A 14,567-nucleotide genomic window follows, 5' to 3' on the forward strand; every position below is an offset into this window, starting at 1 on the left:
AAATGAAAAAGCTGTGTAATTAAGCACTCACAGCTGTTAAGCCCTTTAAGATGATAAAATGTCTATAGTGAGAGGGTTAGGCCTGGTAGGAATTCCTTGGATTAGCATAAGCTAGATGTTATGTATTTGCATCTTAATGAGGTTGCAGAAATAACTGCCTTGCAGTATAATACGAAAGCCCAGCTGTTAACATAAATTCTCTTTGTTCATTTTTTGATGCCGCTTCACTGCTTGTTACTGCACTGTTGTAACTCACCCTTTCACTGGTGGAAGTGATGGATAAGTGAAGCACTGGGTTGCAGCAGAGGAAACCTACCATTAATCTCTGCCATCTACTACTCCAAATGCTTTAGTTTCAGCAAGCATAAAGTAGTTTAGGTATTGAACAAAAACGTTCTGTGAAATCTAGGTGTTGTGGTGGTAATGTGGGAAGGTGTTGGAGATAAGGAACTGAACTAGAGAATGCTTATATAAACAGAGCAGGAATCTAGTTAGCTAGTAGTGATTCCTAGGAAGCTGGTGAGCTAGTAGTGAGACTAGCAAGTCTCATGTGTTTGTAGATTACCTTCACATGGAAGTTTTCCACAGAATATAGTGTTGTTCAAACTTTTTCTATGAGTTACCTTCAATTAAGTCTTTCCTCATTCTGAATAGGAAAAGATGAAGCAAAAAGATAGTTTTCTCTTCTTGTGAAACTTGTTGTTGGACTTGATGTTTACAATTTCAGTTTTTCTGTGGTCAGTGTCTTCCATGTCTTCCAAGTGGAAGTCTCCTCAAATTTCAGTTGACTCTGTTTGATTCACAAGCACTTGGGACTAGAACCTCACAGACATAACTTGCTGTTACAATTTGTGTGATACAGGTAATAGGTGCTGGACAAGTGTTTTAATTTCTTAGTGAGATGTAGGTGTGTGCCTTTATTACAAATAGTCTTTATAGATTCCTGCTGTTCTGAGTAAATAGTCTTGATCTTCTGACATGCTCTAAAAGCACTGTCTTTGAGCTAAATACAGCTCAACCCTTCTGTGCAGTTGGTAACTTCTGTAAGACGTTACCTGTCCGTGTTGTTGCCGTGGGGACTCTACTACTTTTCAGTGTTGTCATTAAAGATCTTTTAACCTTTGTATTATGTTGAGATGCTAACCAGCAGAAATGTAATTCAGCCAAAGGACACACAGCTTTCTTCCACTTTTGTCCTGTTCTGGGAGAAAATGGGACTACAACTGCATCAATTTAAATCGGCTTAAATTTTTATGAAGCTGTGCCTGAGGTTTCCACATGTGCTGTGTGATAAATCTCACAAGTCTTAGCTATTGAAAATAGATTTGCTCTAGAATAAATGTAATTCTTTCCACACTTGTAGAGAGCATTGAAATATTGCTAGCAGACCTGAAGTATGACTAGATACAGTTATTGAATTCTGATAGAACCTCAGGGCAAACAAACAGACAAACCCCTGATGTTTCTTTTTTCTGCTATTCACACTTAAGACTTTGATCAAGCCTTAACAGAAAAGAAAAAATAGTGACCCAGACCCCATAAATTAGCTTCCAGAGTTCATGAGCTGACTTCATGACCTAAAGCAGTCATTCCAGGGTTTTTGCTATTTTATTGCTGGTATTTTAAATCAAGAATTTTGAGGAGTCCATTCTACTTTGCGTAGTAGCTGAGTTTGGAAATCAGAGGCTTCTCTGAAGCATCTGGAGTGTGTTTTAAGTAACAGCTGTTAATATAAAAATAAAGTTTTAAACATATAGTTGTCATAACTCATGACACTCCAATCTTGTTTAGAAAGCTCAACTGTTGCAAATTAGACTTAATATTACCTTTCTTTCTTTCTGACTATGTTCAATTGCTTTAATCGTTAGGAATGACAAAGATGGCCAAAATGATTGATGAGAGACAACAGGAATTAACTCATCAGGAGCACAGGGTTATGCTGGTAAACTCCATGAATACTGTGAAGGAGCTATTGCCAGTGCTCATTTCAGGTATTTTTGGCTTTCATTTGTAATGTTGCTCTGAATTGCTGGCTGTTTGGAACTTATTCAAAACAACAGCCTTGCCATTGCTTCTGTACCCATTGCAAATAATTGTGCTTCTTGTTTGAAAACCACCTCCGTATAAATGCAGTAGGAGGTCACCTTGAGCACTGATTGCATCTTGCATGTACGTTTTCCTAATTGTGGTATTTTCACAGCCATGAAGATTTTTGTAACCACGAAGAATTCTAAAAGCCAGGGAATAGAAGAGGCCTTGAAAAATCGCAACTTCACAGTAGAGAAAATGAGTGCTGAGATCAATGAAATAATCCGGGTGTTACAACTCACTTCCTGGGATGAAGACGCCTGGGCGAGCAAGGTACAGTTCATACCTACGTGTGTATATAGGAGTCTAATGTGTATCTACTGTTACACACTTACAAACTTGGGCTTTTGAGGCTGTTGAAATAGCTATTTGTGCCCCAGTTCTGTAAGGCTACGTAATCACATTGTGTAATCTCTTCAAGACTGGAAGAGCACCTTCAGAGATGATTGTGTTAATGTATCTTTCAAACTTTGGTTTCTCTGGATAAGCCAAGTTAAAGGAGTGTGGCATTTGAAGGTGGCTCAGTGGTTTAATGCAGCTGAACAGTTGAACAGGAGACTAATGATCTGTTCACAGTTCAGTTTTGGCATGATTAGGAAGTTCTGGAGTATAGCATATTCCTTGTGGAGAAGCACGTGTTGTCCCCTCTATGTAGTTCCCCTACATAATCATATTTGACAGAGGAAAGCTGAGTATAAAAGTTACCATTCTATACATTAAACTGCTCTTGTAGCTAGGCAGTTTTTAAGTGAGATTATCTGAGATTTTTCTCCTAGATGCTGCTAGAAAAGATAAGCTGCTGTCAGGTTACTTGTGCAAAATGCCTGAAGTTGAGAAATCCTAGTCAATTTTTGGGATCCCTCCTGGAACACCTGCCCTGTTTCCCCTTACCCCATTTTTAGTCTGGACATGGGAGTATATGCCATGTTTTTACCTTGTCTCAAATATCTGTTGGACTGAAGAACCTCTCTGGATAAGTATGATGTCTGTGCAGCTGGCATATGGACAATATTGGTTCCTTACAACTCAGTGTTAAGCTGTGTGGCTGCCACTACTTACCTGGAGTTAGGATGTTCACTGAAGGTACTGAAAAATCTTAGCAAACCATAAAGCAGGTCAAACAGACTAGTAATGAGCAGACAGAACGATAGAAGCATTTAAATGTAGCTGCATAACTCCAATTCCTGACCATTTTTTGAGTACCTTGCTGAAGGGTTTTTTTTAAGGGCTGGTACTATGAGCAACAAATAACTGTACATCTATTTAAAGAAAATATTGAGACCTGAATCCTGTCTTATTAACAAATAAAATCCTGCAGAAAATCTAACACTCATGTACTCCAGGCATTAAAACCACTTTGGCCTATATTGTCTGGCACTCGACCCTTAGTTTGCCTTTTGAGTTATTTTGTCATGATCACTTCCTTATTATGACTACTTTCTGCATCTTTGTTTTTGTTCTCCTGTTTCTTACCCTTTTCTCACCTTTAGAAGGTAAGCTTCCTTCCACACCCTACACCTCTACCTTATACTAAAACCCAAAAAGCATGTATGTGGGATTTTGTGCTGTGTGCAAACTGTGTGCTGTGTGACTTCTTCTTTGTGTGCCAGCTGTGACACCACACTTATATATGTACACATGGAAGTTAGGAAAGGATCTTAATAGCTCTGTCTGGCTATATGTAGAGTTGGCTGCCACCAAGGGAATGGTACTTGCAAGCTGGACTGTGTTAGGACTGTCTTTCTGAGACTGATTAGCTAGCCCAAGATTTTTAAGCACGTCCTTCCTGAATGCCTTTGTGTTAATTTATGTTACTAGTCTCTGTAACTACAAATAAAGGGTCCAGTCATGCAGGAACAAGCTTTCTGCATGCCCAGAAAGCTGTATTAGATCAGAGTTTTTGTCCATTTCGTAGTGTTTCACCAGCAGCCTCCCTTCAGTTCAAATGGTTTGTGTTCTCCAGGCCTAAAACTGCACTTTTATATGTACATTTTTTTTCAATTCTGTTTTATGTTTAGATTTAAACATTCCTGTATTTTGTGAAGTACAAATAGAGTTGTAATTTACACAACAAATCTGGATGTTTTTGTGGTAAAAAATGACTTGCAAGAAGTTGGCAATGTAGCCTTAGGAAACTCTTACTGCTCTTGCTAGGAAGGCAGATGAGTAAAGGAGTTCATTAAGAAAATAAATGATGTGTTAGCAGTATTTCCAAATGGAAAATGTTTGTCATTCCTGTGTAATGCATAAATATGTTATGTGGGCTAAGTGTAACCAAGGTGTCACTCTCTTCTGAGTCAAGAACGACTTTGGTTGTATTTTGGTTCTGATTTAAGGTACACTGACAATTTGGAAGCATAGCACTGGCCATTAACCAAACAGTTATGACAACATTTGAGTGGAAAAGTGCAGTGGGTTGAAAAAGCAGGAACTAGTTTTCTAATGGCCACCTATTACAGACCTTTTCCTGTATCTGCATATGTATCTAATGGTTGACTTATCACTGGCAGGGAGATAGGAAGTCTTCAGTTCTACCTGAGATTACTGTTGCATGCATTTTGTACCTGCCAGTGAAGGGAAAGATAATTTCCCCATGCTTTTATGGAGCAAAGTAAGGTTTGTTTAGGGATGAACAGCTTTGAAGGTTTACCTATGTGCTACATGCTGTTGTTGATGTTAATTTTATGTTTATTATTTCGTCTTGAGTTGTTTGTATGTTGAACTATCACCAAACCAACCTAGAGATAGCAGAGAATGAACAAGCGTATGAACCCAGAGCTGTAAAGTATTTTGTTGGCCTTTCTAGGCTTTGAAATGCACAGTACTGTTAGTGGATTGCAATAATCTATGCTTGTGCCAGCACTGAACTGTTTTTAAAACAATGTGCTGATTTAGAATTGAAATACAGAGCAAATACTGATATCTGACAGAAACTCAGGGGGGAAAAAAAACCCCTGTATTTATATCTTCCATTCATAGCTTTGTACCTTTTATCCTTGAGCTTGTTATTTTACAGAGCTGTTTAGCTTCCTCATGTATATACTTAGTGTTTATTTTAAAATAAACTTGAAGTACTACTTAATTCAAACACCATCTTCCATTTGCATAGAAATGAAGTGAGTTAAAAGTTGTAGGAAACTGGGAAGTACTTGTAGGATTGAACCCTGGATGGTGACTAAGCTATCTATTCTGCCAGAAGGCTGCCTTTGCCCATTTCCTTCAACATTGCCTTCTTTGGTAATGAAATGCACATATCCTAGACTAGATCACTTTGAGTCAGAGCTCATGTTTTATTCAACAAGGAATGGTGTAGGATTTATTTGGTTCCTCTTCAGAGCAATGTCAATACTACCTGCTCCATGAATCATCTCCAAATTCTTGCTAGTGGCAGAAGTGATGCACAAAGTTATCTTGACTAAGTGCTTTAGGAACTGATTTGCAAAAACCCAACTTGTGCTTTTCCATTCAGACAATGTTGCCCTGGTTGTTTAACTCGGTTTTTTTAAAGTTGCTTAAAGATGTGTTCTTATTTCCTACTTAAAAATTACTTATCTCGTTGCAATGAAAGCTCCTTGTCAGGCTAAAGCTGAAAGGGATTCCTTGCTGTGATAGTTTAAGCTGTGAAGATAGGAAATCTGTGCTTTAAGAGCAGTTGTCCTGGAACACTTCAACTGCTATGCTAGGATTTCACCTTTTTTAACAGGAGAGGAGGACAGTGTTTTGCAAACATGGGTGCAGGGTAGCAACATTGACACTGCAGAGCAGTCCAGTGGTACAGCTGTTGTGTGATAGGACAGGTGGATCCTGTTGTTGCTTGGGTAATGCTAGCAACTGCAGAATCATGAGTGTAAAAGCTTTAAAATACTCTTGATTTTGTCCCCTGATGTAAGACTTGAGATTCAGAAGCTTCTGTATAATTTTGCTGAAGCTGCAACTCTGCTGGCAGCTGGGCCAACACAAAAGCCTGTGCTGTAAAAAAGGGAGGGGCAAAGACAGGCTTCCAACACTCTCCTCAGCCATCCCACACCTATCATCTCAGTAACATACTAAACAACATCTGTTGCCTTTTTAAGAATTCATCACTTCTGTGTTTGAGTTATTTCTGGGTAGGCAGGCCTGCAGGAGACCATTCTGAACTAAAGCAACCTCAGCCCCTATGTGAAACAACAGAAAGCTGTGACAGTCATCACTAAGGCTTTTATATCTATTTGAATGCTTAATTATTTATTTGTACCTTATCTATTAAATACAGACTTCTCAAGCCATAGAGAAGGTGACTTTTGAAAGAATGTGCCCACCTCCCACCCCTAGCTGCATATCCTACACCTTTTGAAGTCTTTTTCAAACAGGTGCTGGCCTAAGCTCCGAGACCAGGCTCTAGATCTGAGACCCAGTCATCCAGGTGAAAATGATTCCGAAGCTCTTTCTCAGGCTGTGATTCAAAAGCCCTTCAAAATATCCAGCAGAGTGTTGCATGACCTTTTAGAAAGCTGGATGGTGAATTATATTCTAGTGCTTTATGAGTAGCTGACAGACCAACATGCCTGAATAAAAATGCCAAAATGTTTACAGTGCTGTGTCTTTGAGACTGAGCATGTGGCATGAACAACGCCACAAAAACGTGGCAGCTCTTAATGTCATCAGGATACCACATGCTGTACCAGATACTGATTGTTGATACCAGTGGCCTCCCCTTCATCAGAGCTGGACATGAACAGTCCAATTCAGTCAATGTGAGAGCCAGACTTCATTTCACTGATCGTAGGTGCATTGCAGATGATTTCCTTGACGTATGGTAAAAAGCTGTTTTGGCTTTCTCTCAACTTTCTACTTAAGCTCCTTGCAATTTTCAGTCTTTCCATTTATGTAAGATAGAAAACTTCTGGCCTCTAGTGGAGAGATGACACATGAGCAGTTAACAGAGTATGCAGAGAAATGAGAACTGGATGGTTTTGTCTCCTCTAGTGAAAGGGGTGTTGGATAATAGCAGCAGCTTCCCCTGGCAGAGGACTTCTGAGTTTGAAACCACCACGTGTGAATACATGTGTTTGCCTTCTGAGACGTTAAACTCCACAGTCCAGAATTCCAGGAATTAGCTGTCAGTCTGGTTTTTTGCAAAGAGCAGCTGTTTGACTTTAAGCAGCAGAGTAGGGGAAAAAATGCAGATGTTCAGCCTCTTACACTGAAATAAGGAGTAAAGTTCACTGGTCGCTTTCCATTTTTGAGACGTTTAATCTCTTTGTTACAACTTTTCTATGTGCCATTCAGCAAAAAAATGGAACTAACTCCAAGAAGTGTGCTTGTTAGAGCTCTGGCTTTAGAAATTGAAGTGCTAATAAATAAAGGAATAGGAAAATCACTAAAATTGCATGCATATTCTGCATTTGGAGTGAAATGGAAATGTGATTCTGACCTGCCAGTTTGAAAACGGGTTTTGAGCTGCTTATATGAGTGTGTTTCTGTAAGCAGACTGTGCTTTATAGAATTTCTATCTGCTTTGGCTGTACTGACTGTTTGTACTTGGGTTGTTTTGAGAATCATTTTGGTGGTTTCTCTTTTGTAAAGGACACTGAAGCCATGAAAAGAGCTTTAGCCTTAATAGATTCAAAGATGAACCAGGCCAAAGGTTGGCTGAGAGATCCAAATGCACCTCCAGGTAATAACCTCTACAAAAATAATAATGATAAGTATTTTGATTGTTAAAGTTCTGAATAATTGTGTTAAGACAAGATTGTCTTTAAGCACTAACAGCTCATATAGTGGATCATTCTGAAGAACATTATATTTATTCCTTTCTTCAGATACTGGAGATGGAACAAGTTGAGCTGGAAAGCTTTACGTCTTTACAGTTGTCTAATTAATATACTCTATGTAACACACTTGGGGGGTTTTTTGTGTTCCACTAGTAAAAGCAACCACATGAATTGAACAGTATTTAACTGCAGGGGTTGTTAATACTTAAAATCCCTCCTCTTCAAGTTTGTGTAACTTTAGATTTGCCTCACAGAGTCTCTTTAAGTGTCTTTCAGTGTTGATTCAAATTTTTAACTTGAAAGTCTGTCCCAGAGAGGCAACTTTACTTGTATAAAGGTTTTGCCTTTGCATGCATCTTTAAAGCAAATAAAACTGGAGAGAGGCCTGTTCCATGTGGACTTTGAACGATCTTCTCTGGCTTCAGTTGTAGAGGAAATTTTTCAAAGTAGTAGAATTGTAAAAGTTGAAGGCAAATTGGTGTTGTGTGTGGAGGTGCTGCTTTAGTACTTCTGACCTGATGCCCCTTGCCACACTCAGTTCCAGAAGCCTCACATTTATTTTCAAAGTCTTCTGTCCTTGACACTGACAATGAAATGAAATGAACATTTCAGTAGGTAGGGACAAATGCAAAGGCAATTGTAGAGCTTGCTGCAATTCAGACTTCACTGAGTGTGACATGAGCAGGCTAGCAGCTTACTTGTATGTGTCAAGGAATGTCTTGTTTTACTAACTGACTCTGCATCTTAGGGGATGCTGGGGAGCAAGCAATAAGACAGATCCTCGATGAAGCTGGAAAAGCTGGAGAATTGTGTGCAGGCAAAGAGCGCAGAGAGATCCTGGGAACGTGCAAAACACTGGGCCAGATGACTGATCAACTGGCTGAGCTCCGAGCCAGGTAACTCTCCTCCTTTCAATGGACAGATTATCAGTGCTATTAAAACAACTTCTCTGAACTTGCAGCTGTGTTGTTTCCTAACATGTAGGAGAGCAGGCCAGTGGCTGTATTTTGCCTTTTTTACTCCAGTCTTTTCTGATGAGAATAATGGTTTAATATGTGAAATCTTAATCATGTCCCACAGTGAGCAAAGCTGCTCAGGTAGATAATCCAGTGTTTGTTTAATGTCAAATGCATAATCTTCTTCCAAATCAGACAGAAATGAAACTTGAAACTCTACTATTTGTTCTTTTGTGAAAGCATGAAGACAATGAGCTAAGATACAACTGTTCCATGGAGTTTGAACACTATAACCCAGTTTCAAGTACAAGCTTATCAGTGAAGCAAATGGTTAAGCTAGAGTGCTCTAACGTTGGTTACTTCTCATTCTTCTGAGGATGCTAAATGATAAATTATGGAAAGAGGGAAAGATGCTCTTAGTTTCAAACTCTTCTTGTCCTCAGTTCTTTTTGTTTACCCAGGGGATAAAATCTGCTGAAATACTGTCTCTTGCAAGAATTGCTGCAAATGCACATAAATCGTTTTTGTGGCCTTTTCTTTCAAAAAGAGCTTTGTTCAATCCTGAGCTGAATCTGTGATGTTCTTTTTCTCTTGGGCAGAGGACAGGGTGCTACACCCATGGCTATGCAGAAAGCACAGCAGGTGTCACAAGGGCTGGATTTGCTCACTGCAAAAGTGGAGAACGCGGCCCGCAAGTTGGAGGCCATGACAAACTCTAAGCAGGCGATTGCTAAGAAGATTGATGCTGCTCAGGTACCACTAATCACTGAACAGATGCTTCAACTGTCATACTCAGCTATTGTGGTTGTTTCCAAACATGGCACAGTTCCTTGTTAGGAGGAGCATATAGGGGATACTTGATTTTACAAAGAAGAAACGAGAGTTTTGCTACAGTTCATGAATTCTTTCATTGATTTTTTTTTTTAGCACTGCTAAAAATGTCGAGGTTATGAAACTAGAGAACAGCCTAACTTTGGACATAGATTGATCTGTAGAGGGGTTTCAGACTGCACAGATTTACCTGTGGGTAAAACCACAGCCCTTTCCTTAGGCTGTGTTTGGGGAATGGAGGTTAGGATTTAGAACTTCATGATAAACACAAAGCAATGTCAATGAATCTACTTTTTCTTGTTGCTTTGTCTTTGTATCTCCTTATCTACCTTATTTGTCAGCCTATTACCCAGTGATGATGATGGTTGGCAAATAACGAACCTTCTAGATATACCTGATGTAATTGGGTGTATCTGTGTATGATTATACAGTGATTTTAGATATATTGAATGAAATGCTAATGTGACATTTAGGCTCTGTAAAGTTTGCCACACAGTGCACAGGAGCATCTGATTTAATTTTCTTGTCTGAAGGCCAGATCATGAGTCTCTAAAGCCACTGGTTGAATTTGACTTCTGAAAATGCTGTTAGCCAAAGTTGAGGAGAGAGAGAATGTAGACTCTTTGAGTAGATTACATCTACTTTGACATCTCTTTCAAAACACAATCTGCCAGCCAGCAGAACAACTCCATGATATCAGAAAATACATTTTTTGTTTATTAAATAACATTTAGAAAGCTGCATTGGTGTTTCTTTTTGTTTACAAGTCTGCCTAGAAGTGATATTGCTGCTTATCTTCATGTGTACATGGCTTCTTTCTGTTAAGAACTGGCTTGCAGATCCTAATGGGGGCAGTGAAGGAGAAGAACATATTCGGGGAATTATGGCTGAAGCGAGGAAAGTTGCTGAGCTGTGTGAGGAGCCCAAGGAAAGGGATGATATCCTTCGTTCCTTGGGGGAAATCTCTGCTCTGACAGCCAAGCTGTCAGATCTGCGACGACAGTACGTATTGTTTTATCACCAGTGGTTTATTTGAGTGACTTGCAGTTCAGTGTTTGTTTCTTCATTTCTTGGACACTCTAATCAAGTTTTTCTTGAGGTATAGCCGCTCTGAGTCTTATGTCCTGCCTCTTACCAAGTTTCTATGCAGCCTTATGTCTGTTGCTGCTCACTTTTCTGCTTGTAGTGGGTGTGGTGTCATTGCAGTTGCTCATCAGACAGCTATGAACACGGGAAATCGATGTCGTACGTCAGTGTTAGCACTGGCAGAATTATGCGTTCCCACACCTCAGTGGTGTGTTGAACACGGTACCACAGCAGAGAAGTGTGAGCTGGGGATTTATGGGTGACAGATCTGCATTATTTGCTCTGAGATCAAGTGTCAAATTTAACCTCATTTAGAAAGATGAAGTGCCTTTCATTGTGTCTTTCTGCTGAATTTGGGACTACCTGTAAATGACCTGTGTATGACTCGACTTTTCTTTATTCAATCCCCAGTGGGAAAGGTGACTCTCCTGAGGCCCGTGCTCTGGCTAAGCAAATAGCTACCTCACTTCAGAACTTACAGTCCAAAACAAACAGGGCTGTAGCAAACACTAGGCCAGTTAAAGCAGCTGTCCATTTGGAGGGCAAGATCGAGCAAGCTCAAAGGTGGATAGATAATCCTACGGTGGCTGATCGGGGAGTAGGTAAGTGTTTCTGTGTGCTCTTCCCCCACAGCTTCATGGTTAAACTTGTTAGTAATTTTTAGGACTGCTCCTGAAGTGCTGAGGATGCATGGCATCTCTTCATTGATATGGACACCTGTAGTGTGTGGCCAGAGGTTTATAGCCAAGTTGTGACTGCACTTGTACCAAGCTGGCCCATGATTCTTCTGGAAAGAGCAACTTTGGTAGAGACAAGGAGAATGTATGCTGTGGAATAGGGAAACTAAATTTAGATTGCTCCTTGCTCATATTATCATGCAAATATAGTACCTTGCAGTTTATACCTACTCCAGCAAAGTGATGGTGGTCTGTCGAGGCTTTGTAAGGTGTTCCATTCCACACCACCCCCTTTCCCAACCAACACTGGACACTTGACACTCCTTACCCACGATTTCTGGAATCCTAGGAGAGGGTATACTGCTTGTTCATTTGTTTTCTACTTGGCTTTTCTTCCTCTGTTCTTGCTCATCTTTTAATGGCCTGTACTGACATACAGATGAATTGTGGTGCTTGGAACTTGCAAGTGCTTTCAGTTGGAGTTAACTGATGAGTTCTGTAGGAATACACGACAGCTGGAGTGGTTAATGGTCACACCACCCTACTTAAAAGGGATGCATCTCTAGCCAGAGTTGCTATAGTAAGCAAAAAGAAGCTGACGAGAGCTGAATTCCACTGTGGGTTTGAACTGCAGTTACTTAGTGATAAACTGCCACAGGTCCTTTCTACAGCCTAGGAAGGTGTCCTTTAAACCCAAGAATTGGGATGAGTCACTTAATGATGCATCTGATTTATGCTTTCAACTTCTTGTTCCACTCTGTGTTAATGCAACATGACTTCCTCCACTGTAGGCCAGGCAGCAATTCGGGGTCTGGTTGCAGAGGGCCGTCGTTTGGCCAATGTCATGATGGGGCCTTATCGTCAAGACCTACTTGCCAAGTGTGACCGCGTGGACCAGCTGGCTGCTCAGCTCGCTGACCTCGCAGCACGAGGGGAGGGAGAATCCCCTCAGGCCAGGGCAATTGCTGCTCAGCTTCAGGACTCCCTGAAGGTAAGAACTCTGCTGTTGTGCAGTGAAACCCATGGCACGCTCCTCTGATAAAGCACTTGTGTGTGAGGCATCAATAAAACCCAAAGTGCAGCCACAATATCTGTCGTTTTAACTGAGGTACTTAAAGCAAACTTTAAACAAAGGCCTTTGACATCATGCTGCAGGGATTAAGTCCAAATGAACAATTTAGAAGTAAAACCCAAGTCTCATTTTAAAAGCAGGTATTATGCTAGCCTTGCAGATTGGAGGGGCAAGGTCTCAAATCGTGCTGTTCACAGCTGCTGACGCTGCTTCAAGGAATGCCACATAGTTTGTGTTTCAAACTATGTGAGAAGCGATGCACTGACCATGCTTTCATGATCTTTTGATCTCAGTGGTTGCCATTGGAATGGGCTTTTTTAGTTTCAAGAAGATTATGTATGGGATTTGAATCCCTACAAACTTAATGTTGCTGTACCATATGCTAACAATCTTCCCTTTTGGTTTGAAGGATCTTAAGGCACGGATGCAAGAGGCAATGACCCAGGAGGTTTCTGATGTTTTTAGTGACACCACAACTCCTATTAAATTGTTAGCAGTAGCAGCCACTGCTCCCTCTGATGCTCCCAACAGAGATGAGGCAAGTATGATTCTGTGAAGTGGCCTTTTTCCCATATGAAGCTTCAATTATGGTTCAGTTTCACCTGAATTGGTATTTTGAAAAAATGAATCAGTATCTTACAAAAGGAATTGGTGTCTTTTTCCCCTCAAGCTTGTGATACATGCTCATTAATTCTGACAGCATAATGATTACCATGCAGATATCTCTGGGCTCTTGGAGATGGTGAGGTGTGCTGCATATCCCTGGAAGCTGTATTATCCCTGAGTTTAATAAATTGCAAAGATTTCTCCCAGTGGTGCTTGTACCACATTGTCTTCAGCATGCTAAAAGTTCTTGTACAGAGATCACTGACACACTTATTAGTGGATTGTCTGTCTCAACATGATGTAGGCTGATCAAAATAGTCAGATGCACGCCCAGATTGATCAACAGATTCAACTTGTTCTCTGGAGGGGTGTTTGCTGTTCTTCAAAGCTACTGGCTGCATGTGAAGTGTCTAAAACTCTCTGGCAGCTCTGTTTAAGCCAGCTGATTTGAACATAAAGTGATTCCTAAGGCCTTGGGGGAGCTTAGCTTTATGAAAGGATAGCTTTTTGTCAAAGCATTTTGTGCCTTGAATAGCTAAGGGCTGTGGAAGGAGGGATGAGGGTGAAACTTCAATTTTTTTTTTAGGATAAAGCCCTATATTTATCTTCCAAATATAGTTACTTTTGGATTATAGGTTTGAGGCTTAATCTCTGAACTGAAGTGGCTTTAACACAGTGTTTGGTAGAGCAGTAGTCACCCAGAATTGCTGCACTTAATATGTCAAAGCTATGAAGTGTGACAATGTCCTTTCCCACCTAAATAAGTGAGTAAAGAAGCAAGTCCAGTGATGGAAAGATTAAAAAAATAAACCAGCTTCAAAGCTTTTGTGTCCTTTTGCATCCTCCCAGGAGATGAATTAAGTTTAGGTGTGGCAAAAGTGTGTTTGACACTTGGAAGGAATAGTTTATTCTGTTAGGGAATTGAGTCTCTTCTAATGGTTTTCCTCTTCTGACAACTAGGTGTTTGATGAAAGAGCTGCCAACTTTGAGAACCATGCTGCTAGACTGGGAGCTACAGCAGAAAAAGCAGCTGCAGTTGGAACTGCAAATAAAAGCACTGTGGAAGGCATCCAGGCAACGGTGAAATCAGCAAGGGAACTTACCCCCCAGGTTTGTTTCCTTGGCCTCAAAGGGCTCCTGGAAGGACTGGGAATGAATTGTGTGGCATTTGCTTTATGCTTCTGTTCTCAGAGGAAGATATTAATACCAGCAAGGGACATAGTGCTGACACTCTCAAAAGGGGAATGGCAAATACTTATGTGTACGATACTGAGTAGAACAAAGTGATTAAACAGCATGTCTTACTCCTCAACTTTTGGACAGAAGCATTAGTGGCTTATGCTTGACTGTTTCCCCTCCCAAATTAAACTTCCATTTAACATTTCCTTTGTGTAATGAGTGTTGGACTTCTGTGGTTTTAAGATCTATTACCATGTAACTTGAGTTCAGGAAAAATTTGTGTCAGCAAACTCCAGAACCATTTTAAATCTCCAAGCAG

The 14,567-nt window shown here is 40.4% G+C and overlaps 1 protein-coding gene across 2 annotated transcripts in view; it reads left to right on the plus strand.

Moving 5' to 3' along the window:
• The window catches only part of VCL (vinculin), a 50,368-nt gene that overhangs the window by 23,792 nt on the left and 12,009 nt on the right, over positions 1-14,567 (plus strand). For both annotated transcript variants that reach the window (XM_062001372.1, XM_062001373.1), the window contains exons 5-14: positions 1,869-1,991; positions 2,201-2,361; positions 7,654-7,744; positions 8,590-8,737; positions 9,397-9,550; positions 10,455-10,630; positions 11,126-11,316; positions 12,183-12,382; positions 12,873-13,001; positions 14,030-14,179. In XM_062001372.1, coding sequence (XP_061857356.1) covers positions 1,869-1,991; positions 2,201-2,361; positions 7,654-7,744; positions 8,590-8,737; positions 9,397-9,550; positions 10,455-10,630; positions 11,126-11,316; positions 12,183-12,382; positions 12,873-13,001; positions 14,030-14,179 — 1,523 coding nt within the window. The remainder of the gene's footprint in view (positions 1-1,868; positions 1,992-2,200; positions 2,362-7,653; positions 7,745-8,589; positions 8,738-9,396; positions 9,551-10,454; positions 10,631-11,125; positions 11,317-12,182; positions 12,383-12,872; positions 13,002-14,029; positions 14,180-14,567) is intronic.

Source organism: Colius striatus, chromosome 8 (assembly GCF_028858725.1).
Source record: "Colius striatus isolate bColStr4 chromosome 8, bColStr4.1.hap1, whole genome shotgun sequence".
Lineage (NCBI taxonomy): Eukaryota > Metazoa > Chordata > Aves > Coliiformes > Coliidae > Colius > Colius striatus.